This window comes from Lissotriton vulgaris, chromosome 7 (genome assembly GCF_964263255.1).
Source record: "Lissotriton vulgaris chromosome 7, aLisVul1.2, whole genome shotgun sequence".
NCBI lineage: Eukaryota > Metazoa > Chordata > Amphibia > Caudata > Salamandridae > Lissotriton > Lissotriton vulgaris.
This window is the reverse complement of record NC_141695.1, coordinates 1,191,814,908-1,191,839,814: the sequence shown is the minus strand read 5'-3', so window position 1 is coordinate 1,191,839,814 and position 24,907 is coordinate 1,191,814,908. Positions and strand designations below refer to the sequence as shown.

At 50.0% G+C, this 24,907-nt stretch overlaps 1 protein-coding gene across 1 annotated transcript in view; it reads right to left on the bottom strand.

Annotated features, from left to right (window-relative positions):
• Positions 1–24,907, bottom strand: part of SRCAP (Snf2 related CREBBP activator protein) — a 1,720,489-nt gene that overhangs the window by 645,343 nt on the left and 1,050,239 nt on the right. The window contains exon 23 of the mRNA XM_086931673.1: positions 591–848. Within this exon, the coding sequence (XP_086787799.1) occupies positions 591–848 (258 nt within the window). The remainder of the gene's footprint in view (positions 1–590; positions 849–24,907) is intronic.

Genomic DNA, 24,907 nt, shown 5'->3' with positions numbered 1-24,907 from the left:
TAATGTTTAAAAAAGGCAATAGATATAAAAGTAAAACTACAAACGAACACAAACAGAAAGCCTATACTACCTTAGAGATTGATCGAGATTGGCATTTAAGAATATATAATATCCAAAGTGCTGTAAGTGCTGTGCACGTGAAACCATGTTTAAGCTGTGTTCACGAAAGAGGACCAATTCAGCTAAACAAAGTGCGCCAATAAATGGAAAAATAAAATCATAGTGTTAGAGGACATGTAAGAGGGGCAGTTATCACAAAGAGGAAACCATACCTACAAGAGGGCAAAAGAGAAGTGTTTGACCAATAAGGAGAAAGGAAGGCAGAAAGGCACAAGAAGGAACAAATGGTAAGTGGTGGGCATGGTCAGATACAGCATACCTCGCAGAGTAGAGCATGTGCTTCTAGGGCTCAACCTAAACATATACATGTTAGGAATAGCAAAAAACAAAACTCCACATGTAGAAATGAAAATGACAGAAGGGCGTCAACAGTAAAATGTTGGCTGCCTCTGACAACACATCACTACATAGCATTGTTACAATGTAAGAGAAAGTGTAATTTTTATAAAATGGGGTGCCGAAGCACTCACCTTGAGCAGCTGAATATGGGACACTAATCCCACCTGAAGCTCCAGTGCTGGCGATACTAGGCACAGAATTGGGAAGAACTGCTGAAGGCTGTGCATTAGGCACAGCTTGTAGTGACATAGTCTGTACACTCGCCTGCCCGCTCTGTTGCAGTAGTTGTGTTTGCTGTTGTTGGGTCATGGCCTGGAGCAAGGCCATGTGGGCAGGCTGGCTGATTATGTGATGCTGGCCACCAGCAGAGACGAGATGAACAACATTACCTGCAATAAAGATAACAGGCCTTAATCAACGAAAAGGACACATGGACGTCAATCAGGCAAAGCGCACAGAATAACATGAGGGAAGCAAATGGAAAAGGACTCACCTTAAATGTTTATTTGGTAGTCTAGTTCCTACTGTACCTCCTTCATTACCGGTTTGACACAGTCTGATATGGACGGCAGCTATTTGAAACAATGCTATCACTTTAAAAGAAATGCTTACACAAGCACACCTTTCAGGGGTTCCAGTTCCTGTGTGTTATTTCAACATACAAGGTGGCAGCACTAAGAAATTGAGAGGATGGCTGCGAGAGTCCTGCAAAAGCGGGTGAGGAAGGGCCAAGAGTACAGATGTCACCATTTGGACATTTTTCTCTGCTATCCCTCTTCCCCTAAAGTGATTGGAATCCAGATTTAACAGGTCTTGAAGCATTTACTGGGAAGAAGAGGACAAGATATGCTTGACCAAACACCAAGAAAATGGGTGGGGGGAGGGGATTGACCGGAGGAAGGTGGAATAGATTTTAGGTAAAATAAATACACACGAAATTGAGAACAAGCCCATTTACTTTGTCTGGAGTAGATTCCTCCTACAGAGGTGAAACTGCCCTATCCTCCCACCCTCATTCCCCATGACAGCCAAGGGTCTGAGGGCTAGCTTCAAGTCTTGACCATTCACTACTGGTCGGATTGTGGCCCCTGGAACCACAAGTCAAAAATTCAGGCCAACAAGGACAGGAAGCACATCTTGCACTGGAGGAGCCCACAAATATTGGATATTGAAGACCCTTTGTTGGATCTGGAGGAGCTCCGCCGTAAACTTGGGGACACTCACCTGCTAGCCTGCTGACAAGTGCCAGACGCCTGCGGCAACCTGCCCTGTACTGCCACCATTGCCAACGCCACTGCCGGACTACAATACCCAGCAGCACTCGTGGCGCGCACTCCGCCACCGCGGGTCTAAGCGCCAGGAAGCGCTTATAAGGAAGAACGAGCTCCCGCGTCGCGGAACGGGCACGGGCGGCGCAAGGCAAAGCCCGTGCCAAGGGTGGGCCCGTCCGTGCCAGTCCAGGACCGCCAGAGGCCGGGCTGGGCCACCCCTCTGACGTCATCAATCAACCGGTTCCCGCAGTGGCGAGTAGGGCTTTATACTCATCTCATGTCTGGGGAAACAAATATCATGGGCAAACAAAATCCAACTCCTGCCTTACGTAACATCACGTCTATTGATAGCATGCTGGAGAGGAGGGTGAACATAGTCAGTACTGAGATCGAATTAACTGAGAGGCGCCTGTTCCTGGGCTTGACAAAACCACATTCTGCCCTACAAAATGAGAGCACCGAAGTTAAGTGACCCCCAACTAATGATATCTAGTCTGGCTGATTATTGCCCACATCCATTATTTGGAGAAAATACACTGGGCGTTGAGAGGGCTGAGGAAACTGGCCACACAGGGGCAATATAAGACCCTGTATCTGGGAGCTGTTCCAGGGACATTTAGGTATCAGCAACCACGGATGTATTCCCGAATCCAGAAGTCTGTGGAGCGAAAAGGAAAATAGCTAAACCTGTTTGCTCCAAACAGAAACAACCTCCACGCTCGAATTCCCAACGCACCACGCTAAATACGTGGATTCAGGGCCCGAAAGGCCTAGTGGATTCAATACCCAGCAGTGACCCGATTGACTTAGTTTCATCAGAGACCTTAAATAATTCTGCATATACTCAGACGGAAACTATAGAGACTCCTTTTTCTAACTTTACCCTTGGGGATACTGCCATTGACATTATTATAGATACACTGTATGGCCGAGTTAAAATGCTTGCTGACAAAAACTTTGCAAACCTATGGAAGCGCTTAGACCGTTTGGAATCCTTAACTACTAGGGTAAACTCACCCAGCAAGGAATCATAACAGCCATCCCAACAGGGCAGTTTTCACAAAAAATCAATTCAGAGTGAGCAACCGACTACCATAATTTCTATGCAGCCCCCTGCCTTTTGTGATACTAATATTAAACCCAGAGATCCTATCCCCCTAAAACCAGGCTCTGAATCCGTTAACACCCAATATATAACTACCACCGTCACTGTAGGAAGGTGGATACCCGACTATGGTTGCCCCCAACTTTTTGCCTGGTGTTTTGCTGGTTTTCCGACTTAGTTGGCCTGGGACCCTGCCAATCAGGACCCCAGGCCTACTGCTCTCTCTCTAAAATGGATTCCCTGTACCTTAGGTACATTTCCAATTGGTACTGGGCCACCTTATCAGACCCTGTAACTCAGGGCATAGGTGTACCCAGGGCCTACCAGGGGCTGAAGCATGTATTATGCCACCCCTGGATGGCCATCTAAATCTGACACAACTGGCTGCACGACAGCTGGGGCAAGGTGGTGTAATCACCCTTTGCTTTAGATATAGTATCCCTATATCTAACCCCGAAAATGGACACACAGATTCCTATCAGTCACTCCTATGGCAGGCCTTGACAATCCTGAAGGCAGAGTGCTTGGAATCGTGTGAGATGGTGCTCTGGCATGAGCTGAGCCCGTTTGCAGCTTGCGGAGCCAAGTCCTAATAGCTGTTCCATGATAATGCATACCATATACTCTTAAGTGCATTATAATCCTCGCGGTTAAATGCTATCTCTGGTATTGCTTTATCAAAACATGTCGAGTAAGGTGTCATACGAATTGGAATACTAACCCCTCGCCAATTCTGGCGACGGGGTTAGCATTCCACCCTTCTAGAGGGACACGACATGTATGTAACTGTGAACCCCGGTTAAAGTTAACTGAAGCCTCAGCTCCACAAAATGGATGCTGCCACCACAGACACGAGTCTGACCTCCTGTGTAGGAGAGTAGGGTCTGCAATCCTATGATCACCCGGATTTTTTGCTTTTGTTTCACTGGTTTACGACTTTCCCTGGCTGTGGACCTGCCAATCAGACCCACAGCCTAGCCGTTCTCTCACTAAATTGACATGTGTACCTTGGGTGCATTATCCAATTGGAACTGGGCCACCTTATCAAACCCTGTAACTCAGGGCATAGGTGTACCCAGGGCCTACCAGGGGCTGAAGCATGTATTATACCACCCCTGGATGGCCATCTAAATCTGACACAACTGGCTGCACGACAGCTGGGGCAAGGTGGTGTAATCACCCTTTGCTTTAGATATAGTATCCCTATATCTAACCCCGAAAATGGACACACGGATTCCTATCAGTCACTCTTATGGCAGGCCTTGACAATCCTGAAGGCAGAGTGCGTGGAATCGTGTGAAATGGTGCTCTGGCATGAGCTGAGCCCGTTTGCAGCTTGCGGAACCAAGTCCCAATGGCTGTTCCATGATAACGCGTACCATGCTCTTAAATGCTAACTTCGGTATCGCGTTATCAAAACATGTCGAGTAAGGTGTCATACGAATTGGGATACTGACCCCTCAACAATGCTGGCGACAGGGTTAGCATTCCACCCTTCTAGAGGGACACGACATGTACGTAACTGTGAACCCCGGTTAAAGTTAACTGAAGCCTCAGCTCCACAAAATGGATGCTGCCACCACAGACACGAGTCTGGCCTCCTGCTGCTGGGAGTCCTTCCAGCGAGGAGAGCTTGGACAAAGGGTTTCCTGTCCGGGGCGGTGCTCGCACCATCCCAGACAGGGTTGTGTGTATCCTGGGTAGGCAGGGCTTTACAGGAAGGTGACTGCGGAGTGGCACCCCGGTGCTCACTACGCATCTGCCGGCTAGAACCAGTTCCAGGGGCACACCAGCCCCTGGCCTGGGGAAAGTCCGGCATGGGAGAGGGTTGTAACCACCCCCCTTCCTGGTCCCACCCCTAGGGCAGGACCTAGTCGCGTACCCACCCCTTTCTTTAGGATAAAGGCAGGAGCGGGGACCCTTCCAAATTAGATTATCTTTGAATCAAGAAACTACTTTCTACGAAAGGAACTCTCGACTCTTCTCAAGATTTCTCCCTTGTGGCTAAGGAGTAGTCACTTTGCATCCGCAGGCACCATCTAAGAACTCTGCGGTTTGCTGCAGGTCCTTCCTCAGGAATCCGACTGCCCAGCTCGACGAGAACCGGCTTCCCTGGCACCTCTGACCTCTACCCACATCGTCAGCTCAGCTGAGATCCGTGGGTGCGACGAGACCTCGAGGGACCGGCCATCATCAGAACTGCACGACTTCTATCCAGCACGACCGCCGAGGGATCCTCTGGTGAGTGCTTTGGGGTCCGAGAAGCCCCGACCCTGAGCAACTCCAGCACCGAAGTCCAGCCTCCCAGCATCTCCACGATCTGCGTGGGGCCCTTCTGCTTTTTGCTGCTCATCACGTTGTCTGGCTACTAACCCCCTGGCTTGTGGCCTTCTCGACGACGCCCGACAACAACGCTGCTGGTCTGGTTGCTCCAGACTGGCCCTTGCTCCCTTCTGAAAGAGGAGCACCCCGGACCCTCCTGGTCCACTGAAGACGCCATTTTAGGTCCACCACGTGGCCCTGAATTTGCCAAAGCTTGTTGCGCCAATCCTGGGCCCAGCGACGCCGACAGCATCAACCATCGTGGGACAGCTCGCACCTCCATCCTGGTCGCCGACAACGCCTCCTGGTCCGTGAGACTGCAGAGCCTAGCGTCGCCCACTCACCTAGTCGAGGTGACTACCATCCGGTGCCCTCCTGGTGCCCTCTGACTACTGGCTAGTAGTTACGAACTTGGTCCCCTCTGCTTTCAGGTGTCATCCATCTTCGATCCAGGCTTGGATCTCTACGAACTATCTTCACTGGTCGCCTGCCAGCAACTCCTTCCTTCAGGCTCCTGGATCGTCAGCGAGGATTCCAGACGTCTGTAAAGACCTATGCAGCCGCAGCCCCTGGGCTAGGGAACTTCGGCATTTCGGTGCCCCAGCATAGCCTCATTATCTAAGGGTCCAGAGTCGCTGTCGTTTCCGACTTACCTTATCGGGTTCGCCCGAGAACACTAACGTTCCGTGCCCTCGGGCATTTGTGTAGATTGTGCACTTGAAGTATTTTCCTAAGAGTTTTGTTGTGTGCTTAGTACCCTGTTCTCATGAAGAGTACAGGGCTGTTGTGACTTAAAATAAATACACTGTTTATTTTCATAATACTTGTGTGGTGTCCTTTCACTTGGTGTTCAAGGGGTATATGTGATGGTATAACAGCTGGCTTAACACGCCCTCTAGAGTCTAGCCCGAAGACTGCTCGTATCCACGCTACTAGGATAGCTGGTCTAAGGTTGACTTACAACCATGAGTAAGGTGTCATACGAATTGGAATACTAACCCCTCGCCAATTCTGGCGACGGGGTTAGCATTCCACCCTTCTAGAGGGACACGACATGTATGTAACTGTGAACCCCGGTTAAAGTTAACTCGAGCCTCAGCATCACAAAATGGATGCTGCCACCACAGACACGAGTCTGACCTCCTGCTGCTGGGAGTCCTTCCAGCGAGGAGAGCTTGGACAAAGGGTTTCCTGTCAGGGGCGGTGCTAGCACCATCCCAGACAGGGTTTTGTGTATCCTGGGTAGGCAGGGCTTTACAGGAAGGTGACTGCAGAGTGGCACCCCGGTGCTCACTACGCATCTGCCGGCTAGAACCAGTTCCAGGGGCACACCAGCCCCTGGCCTGGGGAAAGTCCGGCATGGGAGAGGGGTGTAACCACCCCCCTTCCTGGCCCCACCCCTAGGGCAGGACCTATTCGCGTACCCACCCCTTTCTTTAGGATAAAGGCAGGAGCGGGGACCCTTCCAAATTAGATCATCTTTGAATCCTGAAACTACTTTCTACGAAAGGAACTCAAGACTTCTTCTCAAGATTTCTCCCTTGTGGCTAAGGAGTAGTCACCCTGCATCCGCAGGCACCATCTAAGAACTCTGCGGTTTGCTGCACGTCCTTCCTCAGGAATCCGACCGACCAGCTCGACGAGACCCGGCTTCCCTGGCACCTCTGACCTCTACCTACCTCTACAGCTAAGCTGAGAACCGTAGGTGCGACTAGACCTCAAGGGACCGGCCATCATCAGAACTGCACGACTTCTACCCAGCACAACCGCCGAGGGATCCTCTGGTGAGTGCTTTGGGGTCCGAGAAGCCCCGACCCTGAGCAGCTCCAGCACCGAAGTCCAGCCTCCCAGCATCTCCACGATCTGCGTGGGGCCCTTCTGCTTTTTGCTGCTCACCTCGTTGTTTGGCTACTAGCCCGCTGGCTTGTGGCCTTCCTAACGACGCCCAACGACATCACTGCTGCTGGTCTGGTTGCTCCAGACTGGCCCTTGCTCCCTTCCAAAAGAGGAGCACCCCGGACCCTCCTGGTCCACTCCAGACACCATTTTGAGTCCACCCCGTGGGCTTGAATTTGCCAAGACTTGTTGCCCCAATCCTGGGTCCAGCGACGTCGACAGCTTCATCCATCGTGGGACAGCTCGCACCTCCATCCTGGTCGCCGACAACGCCTCCTGGTCCGTGAGACTGCAGAGCCCAGCGTCGCCCACTCACCTAGTCGAGGTGACTACCATCCGGTGCCCTCCTGGTGCCACCTGACTACTGGCTAGTAGTCACGAACTTGGTCCCCTCTGCTTTCAGGTGTCATCCATCTTCGATCCAGGCTTGGATCACTCGAACTATCTTCACTGGTCGCCTGCCAGCAACTTCTTTCTTCAGGCTCCTGGTTCGTCTACGAGGATTCCCGACGTCTTTTGAGACATATGCAGCTGCAGCCCCTGGGCTAGGTAACTTCGGCATTTCGGTGCCCCAGCATAGCCTCACTATCCAAGGGTCAGGATCCACTGTCGTTTTGATCTACCTAGTCGGGTTCGCCCGAGAACACTAACTTTGTGAAATCTAGCTACCATAGACTTTGTCCCGCATCCCGCGTGAGAGTGCACACTCTGCACCCGAGTCCCCTAGGCCTCCTACTAGTAATCTGAAGGTTCAGTAACGTAGTCCTAGCGATTCCAAAGCCTATTAGTACAGTACTTACCTGCTAGTAATTTCGCATTCCACTTCCATAGTATATGGTTTTTCGTGCCCCTCGGGCATTTGTGTAAATTGTGCAACTTGAAGTATTTTCATAAGAGTTTTGTTGTGTGCTTAGTACCCTGTCCTCATAAAGAGTACAGGGCTGTTGTGATCTAAATAAATACACTGTTTATTTTCATAACAACTTGTGTGGTGTCCTTTCACTTGGTGTTCAAGGGGTATATGTGATGGTATAACAGCTGGCTTAACACGCCGTCTAGAGTTTAGCCCGAAGACTGCTCGTATCCACGCTACTAGGATAGCTGGTCTATAAGGTTGACTTACAACCAATCACCATAAGGGTTGTTTGGACTGATACATAGTGATCACTAGAATAGTGAGCACTGCATATCAGGCCAACTTCTCACAGTCGCACCATATCCCAGTACTCAAACTGGTGTCCACACAGTTTCTACAGCCTGCACCTGCGCTGTCAGCAATAATATCAGTGGGTATGCCGAGACGAACAAGGACGTTTTAAGTCTACCCCCAGCGTCCTGCCCGTATGTCCTGATTCTTGCAGGGGTGCCTCCATAAGAGAAGAACAAACCTGAGTCCTGGGATCAATTACGGAGCAAAAGTGTTGACTGGTTGGCTAAACACAAGGGGTACAGGAGGTTTGACAAACGATATTTTAATGGTACGAAGGGTTGGTTGGGTCGGCGGAAAATAACATTTGCGCCGATTGTATCGTTATCAATTTCCGTCGACCAACAGTTGTTAGATCAATATTGGCCGCAAGGGAGATTAACTGCCTCCTACCCACAAACATCTGGGCATTACACCTTGGTTTCTATTATAGACCAACACCCGAGCAGCAACCACTAAACACCCCCTCATACCCGTTTGTAAATAGGTTCTCTGCCCTTTCTGATCGATACCCTTGATTGACCTTCACCCAAATCACAATCCATTGAACCGGTTCCTCTGACACCTATGATGATTATCCCAGTAAATAACGGTCCTGAGATTGAAACTATTCCTGTAAATGACTGCTCTGAGCCACATGACTCATTATTACATGTGTTGAGCTTGAATGTGGCCAGATTCGCCTCTAAGTTAAGTACCGATGAATGGGTCAATACGGTAAATAAAAATGACATTCTTATGTTCCAGGAGACTTGGGCAGCTAAAGAGTTATACCTTGAGGTATATGAATGTTTTAATACTATTCCCCCACCCCCCTAAGCAAGGCAGACCTTCAGGCGGCCTATCGATTTGGGTCAGCATTACATCGGGCGGCAGCGTAAAACCAATCCCCACCAAAAACGCCAACTTCCAAGCTTTGATATATACACGGGGGGTTTCGATTTGTTTTATTTGTGAGAAGTTGGCCCGATATGCAACGTTCGCTATTCTAGCGACCGCTATGTATCGTTCCAACGACCCTTATGGTGTTTGGTTGTAAGTCAACCTATAGACCAGCTATCCTAGTAGCGTGGATACGAGCAGTCTAAGGCTAAAGACTCGAGAGGGCGTGTTAAGCCAGCTGTTTACCACACATGTACCCCTTGAACACCCAGTGAAAGGACACCACACAAGTGTTATGAAAATAAACAGTATATTTATTAAGAATCACAACAGCCCTGTACTCTTTATGAGGACAGGGTACTAAGCACAAACCAAATCTCTTTAGCAAATACTTCAAGTGCACAATTAAAACAAGTGTCCGAGGACACGGAAAGATTAAGGTCTCGGGCGGACCCGATAAGGCAAGTCGGGAGCGAGGGACTCGGGACCCTAGAGTAAGGAGGCTATGCAGGCACCGAAATGCCGAGTTACCTAGCCACGAGGGCTGCGGCTGCACAAGTCTTACAGGCGTCGGGGTCTTCGCTGACGAGCCAGGAGCCGGAAGAAAAGGAGTTGCTGGCCGGCGACCAGTGCTGAATAGTTCGTAGAGATCCAAGCCTGGATCGGAGATTGAAGAAACCTGAAAGCAGAGGGGACCAAGTTCGTACTACTAGCCAGTAGTCAGAGGGTTCCAGGAAGGCACCGGTTGGCCGTCACCTCGACCAGGTGAGTGGGCGACGCTAGGCTCTGCAGTCTCACGGACCAGGAGGCGTTATCGGCGACCACGGCGGAGGTGCGAGCTGTCCCACGAAGGATGATGCTGTCGGCGTCGCTGGGCCCAGGATGGGGCAACAAGCCTTGGCGGTTCTCAGGGCCACGTGGTGGGCCTAAGAGGGCGTCTTGAGTGGACCAGGAGGGTCCGGGGTGCTTCTCGCAAAGATGGAAGCAAGGGCCAGTCTGGAGCAACCAGACCAGCAGTACGGATTCTCGGATGTCGTCACAGAAGGACACAAGCCAGCGGCTAGTGACCAGACAACGTGCTGAGCAGCGAGCAGAAGGGCCCCACGCAGATCGTGGAGATGCTGGGAGACTGCACTTCGGTGCTGGAGCGGCTCAGGGTCGGGGCTTCTCGGACCCCAGAGCACTCACCAGAGAGTTACCTCGATGGTCGTGCTGGTTTTAAGAGCGTGCAGGTTCTGATGATGGCCGGTCCCTCGAGGTCTCGTCGCACCCACGGATCACAGCTGAGCTGATGATGTGGGTAGAGGTCAGAGGTGCCAGGGAAGCCGGTTCTCGTCGAGCTGGGCCGTCGGATTCCTTGAGGAAGGACTTACAGCAAACCGCAGAGTTCTTAGTTGGTGCCCGCTGATGCAGGGTAACTACTCCTTAGTCACAAGGGAGAAATCTTGAGAAGAGTCTTGAATGTCCTTTCGTAGAAAGTAGTTCTTGAATCAAAGATGATCTAATTTGGAAGGGTCCCCGCTCCGGTCTTTATTCTAAAGAAAGGGGTGGGTACATGACTAGGTCCTGCCCTAAGGGTGGGACCAGGAAGGGGGCAGTTACACCCCTCTCCCCTGCCGGACTTTCCCCAGGCCAGGGCTGTCGCCCCTGGAACTGGTTCTAACCGGCAGATGCGTAGTGAGCACCGGGGTGCCACTCCGCAGTCACCTTCACGCAAAAGCCCTACCTACCCAGAATACACAAACCCTGTCTGGGACGGTGCGAACACCGCCCTCGACGGGAAACCCTTTGTCCAAGCGCTCCTCGATGGAAGGACTCCCAGCAGCAGGAGGTCAGACTCGTGTCTGTGGTGGCAGCATCCATTTTGTGGAGCTGAGGCTTCTGTTAACTTTAACCGGGGTTCACAGTTACGTGCATGTCGTGTCCCTCTAGAAGGGTGGGATGCTAACCTCATCGCCAGAATTGGTGAGAGGGCAGCACCCCGATTCGTATGACACCTTACTCGACATGCCTTGATAACGCGACACCGGAGTTACCGTTATGGTACGCGTTATCATGGAACAGCTATTGGGTCTTGCTTCCGCAAGCTGCAACCGGGCTCGGCTCGGGCCTGAACCTAGCTCACACGAGCCCACGCACTCTGCCTTCAGGATTGTTAAGGCCTGCCATAGGAGTGACTGATAGGAACTCGGGTGTCCATGGTATGGTTAGATATAGAGCTACTATACCTAAAGCGAAGGGTGGTTACACGGCTTCGCCCCAGCTGTCGTGCAGCCAGTTGTGTCAAATTTAGGAGGCCAGCCAGGGGTGGCATAATACATGCTTCAGCCCCTGGTGGCCCTGGGTACACCTATGCCCTGCGTTACGGGGTCTGATAAGGTGGCCCAGTACCAATTGGTAAATGCACCTAGGGTACATATCGTAATTTAGAGAGAGAACAGCCAGGCTGTGGGTCTGATTAGCAGGCCCACAGCCAGAGAAAGTCGTAAACCAGTGAAACAAAAGCAAAAAATCTGGGTGATCATAGGATTGCAGACCCTACTCTCCTACATTATTAATATTTATCATAATGATTTTTAAACCATGCCGAATATGAATTTTGTAAACCTTTTTAACTTTATTTCGGATATGTATAATATCTTGGGAAAACAAAGACTGGCAGGGATATGTATGGGCGATGATTTCAACGTGAAGATTGCTGGGGGAAACATTTCAACCCCCACCCAATACATTTTAGGCAATTCGTGCAAAAGGGGATATGAATTAATAGACCACCTATTAAACCGCAGTCTTTCAAATGTTATGGACATCGCAGCTATAAATAATGTGAATAGTCCAATACCCACTTTAGAGGTCTCAGCCGCGCTTCAACTATAGACTACGTCTTTATATCAGCAATATTGAAAGACTATTTAGTTGCAGCGGAGGTTAAAGCATCTACTTTTGGGGACCACAACCCAATCTTAGTCTCATTCAGGGTTGCTCTTAGACCAGACCCTAGAAAGGAGCCAGGGGCCGGCAACCTAGAACCTTCCACAGATAATTTAGAGTTAAATGGAAAGGTATGGATTGCTGCAGGGTGTTCCAAAAGATGGTAAAAACTATCCATTACTCTGTGAGACTTGTCTCACATTGGACGATCCTAACCCAGAGGCTATTTCTGCATTTTCCCTAATATGTGCAGGCATCAAAAAACTGTTTGAGACCTGTAGTTGCATTTAACTCCGACCCTAGGTGGTTTAATAGCACTTGCTCCAGGGCAAATAGAGTACTCAGAGCTGCCCTATCAGCCTCCCCCAGGGACTCTAATCTTATCAGATCACTAAGGTGTAGGAAGGTACCTCCTGACTATGGTTGCCCCCAACTTTTTGCCCTGTGTTTTAGCTGGTTTTGGACATAGTCGACCTGGGACCCTGCCAATCAGGACCCCAGGCCTACTGCTCTCTCTTTAAAATGGATTCCATGTACCCTAGGTACATTTCCAATTGGTACTGGGCCACCCTATCAGACCCTGTAACTCAGGGCATGGGTGTACCCAGGGCTGCCAGGGGCTGCAGCATGTATTATGCCACCCCTGGCTGGCCTCCTAAATTTGACACAACTGGCTGCATGACAGCTGGGGCAAAGTCGTGTAATCACCCTTTGCTGTAGGTGTAGTATACCTATACCTAACCCTAAAATGGACACACAGATCCCTATCAGTCACTCCTATGGCAGGCCTTGACCATCCTGAAGGCAGAGTGCTTGGGATCGTGTGAGATGGTGCTCTGGCATGAGCTGAGCCTGTCTGCAGCTTGCGGAATCAAGTCCTAATAGCTGTTCCATGATATCGCATACCATATACTCTTAAGTGCATTATAATCCTCGCGGTTAAATGCTATCTTTGGTGTTGCTTTATCAAAACATGTCGAGTAAGGTGTCATACGAGTTGGAATACTAACCCCTCGCCAATTCTGGCGACGGGGTTAGCATTCCACCCTTCTAGAGGGACACGACATGTATGTAACTGTGAACCCCGGTTAAAGTTAACTGAAGCCTCAGCTCCACAAAATGGATGCTGCCACCACAGACACGAGTCTGACCCCCTGCAGCTGGGAGTCCTTCCAGCGAGGGGAGCCTGGACAAAGGGTTTCCTGTCAGGGGCGGTGCTAGCACCGTCCCAGACATGGTTTTGTGTATCCTGGGTAGGCAGGGCTTTACAGGAAGGTGACTGCTGAGTGGCACCCCGGTGCTCACTACGCATAGGCCGGTCTGAACCAGTTCCAGGGGCACACCAGCCCCTGGCCTGGGGAAGTCCGGCATGGCTGAGGGGTGTAACCACCCCCCACCTAGTCCCACCCATAGGCAGGACCTAGTCACCGGGCCAGCCCCCTTTTTTAGTATAAAGATAGGAGCGGGCCCCCTGTTAAAATTAGATCATCTTTGGAATCAAGATACCACTTTCTTCGAAAGGACTTCACGATTTCTTCTTCAAGATTCTCCCTTGTGGCTAAGGAGTAGTCACCCTGCATCCGCAGGCACCATCCTAAAGAACACTGCGGTCTGCTGCAAGTCCTTCATCACGAATCCGACGACCCAGCTCGACGAGACCCGGCTTCCCTGGCACCTCTGACCTCTACTCACCTCTACAGCCAAGCTGAGAACCGTGAGTGCGACGAGACCTCAAGGGACCGACGATCGCCAAGACTGCACGACATCTTTACTGCAAGCCCACCGTGTCCTCCACTGGTGAGTGCTTTGGGGTCCGAGAAGCCCCGACCCTGCGCAGCTCCAGCACCCAAGATCAGCCCCCCTGCATCTCCACGATCTGCGTGGGGCCCTTCTGCTGTTAGCTGTGCACCGCGTTGTTTGGCTACTAGCCGGCTGGCTTGTGGCCCTCTGAACGACGCCCAACGACTTCACGACTGCTGGTCTGGTTGCTCCAGGCTGGCCCTTGCTTCCTTCCTCAAGAGAGGCACCCCGGACCCTCCTGGTCCACTCCAGACGCCATTTTAGGTCCACCGCGTGGGCTTGAATTTGCCAAGGCTTTGTTGCCCAATCCTGGGTCCAGCGACGCCGACAGCTTCTATCTTCGTGGGACAGCTCGATCCTCCATCCTGGTCGCCGACAACGCCTCCTGGTCCGTGAGATCTTCGAGTCAAGCGTCACCCACTCACCTTGTCGAGGTGGCTACCATCCGGTGCCCTCCTGGTGCCCACTGACTACTGGCTAGTAGTCTCGAACTTGGTCCCCTCTGCTTTCAGGTGTCATCTTTCTTCGAGATCCAGGCTTGGATCCAACTGAACTTTCTTCACTGGTCACCGGCCAGCATCTTTTCTTCCGGCTCCTGGTCCGTCTACGAGGATTCCCGACGTCTTTTCAGACCTATGCAGCTGCAGCCCCTGGGCTAGGTAACTTCGGCATTTCGGTGCCCCAGCATAGCCTCACTATCCAAGGGTCAGAATCTACTTTCGTTTTCTCCCTACCAGGTCGGGTTCGCCCGAGAACACTAACTTTCTAATTCCTAGCTACCATAGACTTTTGTCCCGCATCTCGCGTGAGAGTGCACACACTGCACCCGAGTCCCCTAGGCCTCCTAGAAGTAATCTAACGATTCCCTAGTCAAGTCCTAGCGATTCCAAAAGCTATTAGTACTGTACTTACCTGCTAGGAATTTCGCATTCCACTTTCAGAGTATATGGTTTTCCGTGCCCCTCGGGCATTTGTATATACTGTGCTAACTTAAGTATTTTTGTAAGAGTTTTGGTTTGTGCTTAGTACCCTGTCCTCATAAAGAGTACAGGGCTGTTGTGATCTTTAAATAAATAACTGTTTATTTTCATAACACTTGTGTGGTGTCCTTTCACTTGGTATTCAAGGGGTATATGTGTGGTAAACAGCTGGCTTAACACGCCCTCTCGAGTCTTTAGCCTTAGACTGCTCGTATCCACGCTACTAGGATAGCTGGTCTATAAGGTTGACTTACAACCAATCATCAATAAGGGTTGCTGGACTGATACATAGTGTTCACTAGAATAGTGAGCACTGCATATCAGGCCACCTTCTCACATTGGTGAGCAGCGGTTGGGATTTGAGCTTGCTGTTGTTTTACCACACGTATCCTAAGAATATCTTGTTGAAAGATCACATAAGTACTGTTAGGTACATATAACTAAAGCTTAGAATACTCTGAGTTCTACTGAACCAGCTGTTGTAGCTCCTCAAGGCTTAGCACACCTTGACTGCAACTCTTAGCAAGGGATCAGTAGGTAAACACATAGTGTAGGTAGGTGCATCACTTACACCACACTAGAAACAGTATGTCGGACAAAGGAGGAAACACTGAGGTTCCCCTTGTGTCAGTTGACCCTCCACAGGTCATCCCTTCAAGATATACTGCGCTTAGCTTCCATGAGTTACGACAAGTGTGTACCTCTAGGAAGATTAAGCAGGGGTCTAACCCCACAACTGCCTTTCTGATTGGTCTCTTAGAGACTCATGATGCAAGGAGGGCTGGTAACCCAGACCCTTCTACTTCAGGTGGCAACATGCCCCCCTTACTGGGTCCCTTTAATGCCCAGGACCATCCTCTTCAGGAAGCAGATGATGCTGATGATGAGGATGATGATTTGGTATCAGGGGATGAGGCAGAAAAGGAACAGGTAGAAGTCAGCAGACTAACCAGGTCCAACTTAAGCAGACATGAGATGGGCACTAGGGGACTCCTGGGCCCACTCTCAGGTCAGCTTAACATTGGGAATGGACGAGTTAGGTCTCTATCAAGAGGCTCTAGCAGATCCTTTCGAACCAATGGCTCTCTCAACTCTTCTCACAGAGGAATGTCTTCCCCTAAGAGGAGAGTGTATGAAGCTGAAGAAAGGGCAGTCAAACTGAGGATTGAAAGGGAAGAACTTGCCCTGGCCAAAGAGAGACTTGCCCTTGCTAGAGAGCAAGAATTATGTGGGCTACAGCCCACTGGTGGCAGCAATAAACCTAGCAATAGGGAAAGGAGTTTTGATAAAAAGCACCTGAATAAGATAGTGCCCCCCTTTAGGGAAGGGGATGACATCCACAAATGGATTACTGCTTTGGAGAGAGCCTGCACTGTGCAGGGTGTTCCCCAAAGTCAGTGGGCAGCTATCTTGTGGCTCTCCTTTGATGGTAAAGGTAGAGATAAGCTCCTCACCACAAGGGTGGAGGATGCTAACAATTACCAAGTCTTGAAGAATGTACTGGTTGATGGGTTTGGTTTAACCACTGAACAATACAGGATGCTGTTCAGAGACACCCAGAAAACTCAGTCTCAAGATTGGACTGACTTTGTTGATTGTGCCACTAAGGCTTTTGAAGGCTGGCTACTGGGTAGTAAGGTTACTGATTTTAAAGGATTGTATAATCTAATTATGAGGGAGCAAATCTTAAGTAATTGTCAGAACCAGCTATTACATCAGCACCTGGTAGACTCTGAGTTGACCTCTCCACAGGAATTGGGTAAGAGGGCAGACAAATGGGTCAGAACCAGGGTTAGGCCTAAAAACCAGGGTGGTGACCAGAAAAAGGAATCAACCAAGCCTCAAGAGAAGGGTGGGGATAAATCCACAGAGAAGACTTCCCAAGGGCCCCAAAACTCCAACAAGGGTGGTGGGTCCCAGAACACTCCTTCAGAACAAAAGAAACCTTATTGTCATACCTGTAAACAGGTGGGCCATTACAAAAGTGATGCCGGTTGCCCTAAAAATGGCAATAAGGGAAATGTACCCCCAGGTAATACTCCTAAACCTCCTGTTACCACTAGTGGTAATCCCCCAGGTGGTGGGAGTGCCCCCAAGAATGTGGTGGGCATTACTTTGGGCAATCAGGAGGACTATGGCTTAGCCAGGTTCCCTGACCACACTCTTGTCTGTGAGACTGGCATGGGGTTTGCCAACTTCACTACTGGACCCCACATTTTGGGCAAGTATAGACAAGAAGTTTTAGTGAATGGTCAGAAAGTTGAGGCATTCAGAGACACAGGGGCCAGCCTCACCATGGTGAGTGACCATCTGGTCCCCTCTGCTCAACTGACCCCTGGTTTTACTTATCAGGTGACAGACATTCATGGAATGAAGAGAAGGCATCCCATGGCAGTAGTCAAGCTCAGCTGGGGTAATGTCACAGGGCCCATGAGAGTGGCAGTGACAGATAACCTACCTGTAGATTGCTTACTGGGGAATGACCTGGAACTCTCAGCATGGGCTGAGGTGGAACAAGAAACTCATTCCAGAATGATAGGCCTATCCAGACAGGTTAGTGGGGCAGTAATAGCTACAACCCCAGTCCCAGCACCATTCCTCCCTGAAAAGGTTGGAAGGGCAGTGGTAGCCACTGCCCAGGCTCAGACAGACTTTCCAGAACAGGATAGGAGGGCTGTGACAGTCACAGCCCAAACACAAACTGAGTGCCCTCCTGAAAAGGTTGGCAAGGCTGAAATGGTCTCAGCCTCTACTCAGACAGATAGTGAGGTTGTGAAGCCTGAAACAATGGATCACTCCACTCAAACAGAGAGCATTGAGGAGGAAGAAGAGTCCTCCCCCTCCCAGACACTAGGTGAGAGCCAGCCTCCTCAGGGAACTGACTCTACCCCTGTTGAAGGAACTGCCCCAGAGGTAGTCAGGCCTAGCCTGGCAGAGCCCCTGATGGCAGGGGACCCTTCCCAGGTGGGACCCAGTCTGGAGCAGGTAACCTGCACCTCTCTACCCTGCCTCAGTCAGCCCAGGGCTGAAGAGACCAGGGAGGCCAGTGGTGGACCCCAAAGGGCCCCCTGTCCAAAAGAACCCCTTAATCAACAGATTAGGATCACTGAAGCTAGTAAACCTAGCCAAGTGAAAATAGAACAGACTCCTGAGGGATCCCCCTTAAAAGCAGTTAGGGAACTCCCACAGCTGGACACTGTTGGGCACAGCCAAACATGGGGCCTAAAAACCCCAGACCTGACCTGTCCCTCCAGTGAGCCAAACAGAGGGACTCAGCCTCCAGCTTTAGGTAGCCAGAGGCTGACCCTGAGAGCTCAGTGCATCTCAGCTAAAGAAAGAAAGGCACACATGATGGATGGTGATTGGAGGAAGTTGAGCCCAAAGGTAGAGGAGCCTCACTTCAGTACTCCATCCCAGCATCAGCCTTCTTCTTTCCCAAGACACACCAGAGACAGAGATTCCCTATGGTGGAGACCCTCAGATACCCTTAGGGTGAGGGGTTGCCTAGTGGACCATGACACAGGGGGAAACCAAGCCAGAGCTGGTCCTTCCTTATATGGCCACTTAGGTAATAGAGGCTTACCTGGACAAGGATAGCCTTATCTCCTTTCGTTTGGGGGGGGGTTGTGTAGGAAGGTACCTCCTGACTATGGTTGCCCCCAACTTTTTGCCCTGTGTTTTAGCTGGTTTTGGACATAGTCGACCTGGGACCCTGCCAATCAGGACCCCAGGCCTACTGCTCTCTCTTTAAAATGGATTCCATGTACCCTAGGTACATTTCCAATTGGTACTGGGCCACCCTATCAGACCCTGTAACTCAGGGCATGGGTGTACCCAGGGCTGCCAGGGGCTGCAGCATGTATTATGCCACCCCTGGCTGGCCTCCTAAATTTGACACAACTGGCTGCATGACAGCTGGGGCAAAGTCGTGTAATCACCCTTTGCTGTAGGTGTAGTATACCTATACCTAACCCTAAAATGGACACACAGATCCCTATCAGTCACTCCTATGGCAGGCCTTGACCATCCTGAAGGCAGAGTGCTTGGGATCGTGTGAGATGGTGCTCTGGCATGAGCTGAGCCTGTCTGCAGCTTGCGGAATCAAGTCCTAATAGCTGTTCCATGATATCGCATACCATATACTCTTAAGTGCATTATAATCCTCGCGGTTAAATGCTATCTTTGGTGTTGCTTTATCAAAACATGTCGAGTAAGGTGTCATACGAGTTGGAATACTAACCCCTCGCCAATTCTGGCGACGGGGTTAGCATTCCACTCTTCTAGAGGGACACGACATGTATGTAACTGTGAACCCCGGTTAAAGTTAACTGAAGCCTCAGCTCCACAAAATGGATGCTGCCACCACAGACACGAGTCTGACCCCCTGCAGCTGGGAGTCCTTCCAGCGAGGGGAGCCTGGACAAAGGGTTTCCTGTCAGGGGCGGTGCTAGCACCGTCCCAGACATGGTTTTGTGTATCCTGGGTAGGCAGGGCTTTACAGGAAGGTGACTGCTGAGTGGCACCCCGGTGCTCACTACGCATAGGCCGGTCTGAACCAGTTCCAGGGGCACACCAGCCCCTGGCCTGGGGAAGTCCGGCATGGCTGAGGGGTGTAACCACCCCCCACCTAGTCCCACCCATAGGCAGGACCTAGTCACCGGGCCAGCCCCCTTTTTTAGTATAAAGATAGGAGCGGGCCCCCTGTTAAAATTAGATCATCTTTGGAATCAAGATACCACTTTCTTCGAAAGGACTTCACGATTTCTTCTTCAAGATTCTCCCTTGTGGCTAAGGAGTAGTCACCCTGCATCCGCAGGCACCATCCTAAAGAACACTGCGGTCTGCTGCAAGTCCTTCATCACGAATCCGACGACCCAGCTCGACGAGACCCGGCTTCCCTGGCACCTCTGACCTCTACTCACCTCTACAGCCAAGCTGAGAACCGTGAGTGCGACGAGACCTCAAGGGACCGACGATCGCCAAGACTGCACGACATCTTTACTGCAAGCCCACCGTGTCCTCCACTGGTGAGTGCTTTGGGGTCCGAGAAGCCCCGACCCTGCGCAGCTCCAGCACCCAAGATCAGCCCCCCTGCATCTCCACGATCTGCGTGGGGCCCTTCTGCTGTTAGCTGTGCACCGCGTTGTTTGGCTACTAGCCGGCTGGCTTGTGGCCCTCTGAACGACGCCCAACGACTTCACGACTGCTGGTCTGGTTGCTCCAGGCTGGCCCTTGCTTCCTTCCTCAAGAGAGGCACCCCGGACCCTCCTGGTCCACTCCAGACGCCATTTTAGGTCCACCGCGTGGGCTTGAATTTGCCAAGGCTTTGTTGCCCAATCCTGGGTCCAGCGACGCCGACAGCTTCTATCTTCGTGGGACAGCTCGATCCTCCATCCTGGTCGCCGACAACGCCTCCTGGTCCGTGAGATCTTCGAGTCAAGCGTCACCCACTCACCTTGTCGAGGTGGCTACCATCCGGTGCCCTCCTGGTGCCCACTGACTACTGGCTAGTAGTCTCGAACTTGGTCCCCTCTGCTTTCAGGTGTCATCTTTCTTCGAGATCCAGGCTTGGATCCAACTGAACTTTCTTCACTGGTCACCGGCCAGCATCTTTTCTTCCGGCTCCTGGTCCGTCTACGAGGATTCCCGACGTCTTTTCAGACCTATGCAGCTGCAGCCCCTGGGCTAGGTAACTTCGGCATTTCGGTGCCCCAGCATAGCCTCACTATCCAAGGGTCAGAATCTACTTTCGTTTTCTCCCTACCAGGTCGGGTTCGCCCGAGAACACTAACTTTCTAATTCCTAGCTACCATAGACTTTTGTCCCGCATCTCGCGTGAGAGTGCACACACTGCACCCGAGTCCCCTAGGCCTCCTAGAAGTAATCTAACGATTCCCTAGTCAAGTCCTAGCGATTCCAAAAGCTATTAGTACTGTACTTACCTGCTAGGAATTTCGCATTCCACTTTCAGAGTATATGGTTTTCCGTGCCCCTCGGGCATTTGTATATACTGTGCTAACTTAAGTATTTTTGTAAGAGTTTTGGTTTGTGCTTAGTACCCTGTCCTCATAAAGAGTACAGGGCTGTTGTGATCTTTAAATAAATAACTGTTTATTTTCATAACACTTGTGTGGTGTCCTTTCACTTGGTATTCAAGGGGTATATGTGTGGTAAACAGCTGGCTTAACACGCCCTCTCGAGTCTTTAGCCTTAGACTGCTCGTATCCACGCTACTAGGATAGCTGGTCTATAAGGTTGACTTACAACCAATCATCAATAAGGGTTGCTGGACTGATACATAGTGTTCACTAGAATAGTGAGCACTGCATATCAGGCCACCTTCTCACATAAGGTACAATTAAAAGAGAGCAGTAAAGCAGAGGCAAGATGTGATTTTAAAAGAGCACTGGAGTAATTTGGCCTGTGCTGCAAAAATTAATAACACAAATGGTTTCTGGACAGCGGCCAAATCACGGAGATCACTGGGCAATACAATTACCCCGTTAAGTTGTAACATAACGAGAGAAGCGTGGGTAGCCCATTTTTCCAAAATATATGCTGTTACACCTCAGTGCGAAGATACTCTTGATAACTTTGCTGCTGCTCGAATCCAAATATCTATTTCGTAAGTTGAGGAAGCAATTAGCCAAAGTCTGAGCAATAAAGCGCCGGGTCTGGATGGGCTTCCAATTGACCTTATAAAATCTAGGCCAAAGTTTTGGGCTCCTTTGTTACTGAACGTTTTTAACAACTTGATAACAACTAAAATCCCCAATACATGGTCCACTTCTGTAATTGTTCTCATCTTCAAAAAGGGAGATAGATCCAACCCGAGTTGTTATTGACCAATCTCTTTAATTGACAACACACTCAAGATATTGGGGAGGGTCTTATTTAACAAAATCTGAATTTGGTCTGAGGAGGAAAACATCTTAAATAGATGTCAGCTGGGCTTCGGAAGCCATCTTGGAACGGTGGAACAGTGTCTCAACCTTAATTTAATTATAGGTAAATATACCATCGCACAACACTGCCCCCTTTACCTAGCATTTATGGACCTTACCACCGCATTCGATTTTGTTAATAGATCTCGGCTCTGGCAACGCCTTTTAGCTTACGGGTTGGACAAGGATATAGTGCATTTTTTAGCGTATCTACACAGGGACGTAGGGGCACGGGTGAGAATAAGCATGGACGGGGCAGTTTCAGGGGACATAGTGGTCGGAAGAGGCATCAGACAAGGGTGAGTTTTAACCCCACTTTTGTTTATTTTATATGTTAATGAGTTACATAATGTGTTGTCTGACCTAACCACAGATGTCCCAATAATCAACGGAAACAAATTGCCTGCCCTATTATACACAGATGATGCAGTTTTTATGGAAGCACACCCAATGCTCTGCGTATATTTGTTAGGGGCTTTGTTGATTTTATGAATGGCCTGAATCTTTGCACAAATTTTAAGAAATCCTTTTTAATGCGTTGTGGCCCTAAAAATGTCTTCTTAATGTCATTACCTCGGGCTCAGATACCCTGTTACGCACTTGCACTTTCCCGTACTTGGGTTTACAATTTTCGGATAATGGATCCTGGGCATCCCATCTGGCATATGGTCGGACCAAATTTTTTAAAGCAGTTAATTCAATCTTAAACCTCCCCCAACCGAAAAGAATTGAGAATTGTCCCTTCTTAAAATTTATAGGACACAATGCGTACCGATTATAACTTACGTGGCAGAAATTTGGGGCTTTATAAACTCGAAAAGCGCCCAGGTTGAGAAAATAGATTTTGTAGGAGAATTTTGAGGATACCAATCTCATCATCTACTTTTGCCCTGCCACAACGAGTTAAAATGACCTTACCTAGAGGACTATATTAGGTCCCGCCCTTCTATGTTCTGGCTGAAGGTTTGGCAAAATCCGGCAGCCTCGTTAACAAGAGAGATTATAGTCTATTGTTTAAAATGCGACAAGGGAGGTGACATGCCGTGGCTCGCAGAAGTAAAGGCAAATCTAAGGAGAGTTAATCTTGGTCATATCTTCCATAAACCAGATCAATTAGATGGAATTGATAAAAAGACTGTCCGTGAAGCTCTATATAAATATTATGGGGACAGAAGATATGCACAAGAGCGCACTAAAGCACACTAAAGCGCACTAAAGCATCCGTGGCACATTACATAGTGGAGAAGTGTGGCTCACCGGTTAGAGGAGGCAGACCCAGAAGCAGAGGTCGGCCCGGGACCAGGGTTCAATTCCCGACGCGGCAGGGTTTGGAGCCCAAATGTCCACGGACCTGAAAATTCTCGCTTCGGTGCCTACTTGAATCAGGGGTTCATGCTCTGCAACTCTGGGCAATAGCTTGCTCAATCTCCACTATGGCCCCCGCGGCGGGATGCCTGGCTTTCACCTTGGGGGTGCCCAGCTGGGCTATCCCACAGGGAAAAACCAGGACGGGTTCCCAAAGCAAGCGCCGAGATACCCTTTGTGGTGCTACATGCACTATATAAGAAACTACTTTACCATTTTTTTTTTACATATCAATGACAGAAGATGGTGGTCCCTCCTCTCATTCACCAGTCAGTTATCTTTTAAGAGATATTACCCGTTGGGAGAGAAGCCTACTTTTTCGCCTTAGATCTGGCTCATTAAAATACTTGTTGTGCTTTCCCTCAGGTTATCAACCTAACATTAAGGAACTGGCTTGCCCGTGTGGCAACCTAGGAAAGCAGTCTATGTTGCATTTTCTGTTCTTCTGCACTTTTTATCAAACGTACAGTATGCAACTATTGATCCCGTTTTTTAGGGCCAACGGAATAACGGACTTCAAGGTTGCATATGAAACCATTCTTCAGCTCCATAGTGAGGATTTAACATTTTGAGTCTGCACTTTTTTGAAAATGGCTATTCGCTCACGCACTTCTAAGAATCCTTGGATGGTGGGCCAGGATGCACTATGTGCACTTTTTTTTTTTTTCACAACAAATTTTTATTGATTGATCAGGTAAAGGCATATACACAGTTCTCCACAATCGGGAGGTCACTGCTAAATATCAACACAAGTATATCGTGGTAACCCAATCAATGAAAAACATCTCCCCCTTTACCCCCCACCTCCCACAGCCACCCAATAACTCCGCTACCCACCCTTATCCCTCCCTAACCCAGTACACGCGATCACATTAAGCCTACTGTAAGTGCTGTCAGTATGCCAGGCGCCATGCGCCTCTCTAGGTCTGGTGCCCATCGTCCAGATCCGGACTGTCGTCAGGTTCTGCTGCACATTCTTCCACGCCCCTGCCAAGTCCAGCTTGGCCACCACTAGACCCAACAGCAAAAGGTGGCATTTGTAAATATTCCCTCCCACACCCTCTATCTAGCACATGGAGGAGACCCAAGCGATGAGTGTGGGGGAGATCCCATCCCAGTACCTCCGACAAACAACTCCATACACCATTCCAGAACCTAGTCAAGCCAGCACAAGACCATACAGTATGCAGCAGGGAACCTATCTCAGCTCCACAGCGCAGGCACTCCGGGGACACAATCAGGCCTGCCTTCCAAAGCCGCTCCTGTGTATAGTAAGCCCTGTGCAAATATTTGAATTGAATTAGTCGGAGTCGTACCGCGATAGCGGTCGCACGCGGGGGGCTCCAATCATCCTCACCCAGGGGTCCTACATCCTTTTCCTAGGCGTCTTTCAATGGAAGCAGAGAGGAGGAGCAGTGGGTAACCAGCGTTTGGTAGATGCGAGACACCTTTTTATCCCCGAGATCTCCCATGAAAACCTTCGCTTCTACAGGGCTGAATTCCGGCAGCGACTCCAACCCAACGAGGCTAGGCGCGAGCGTGTGACAAAACTGTAGAGACCTGAAAAATTGAGTCTTGGGCATGTGGAATTCATCCCGCAACTCCTGGAACGATGAGAGTTACACCAGAATGTGCACTTTTTTTGATTATATACTTAAATAGGGAAATCGGTTTTATGATACCCGGACGAACAGAGCATTATGCATGGAACTTAATAAGTTTGTTCTCTCTTGCTGCTATTTTCT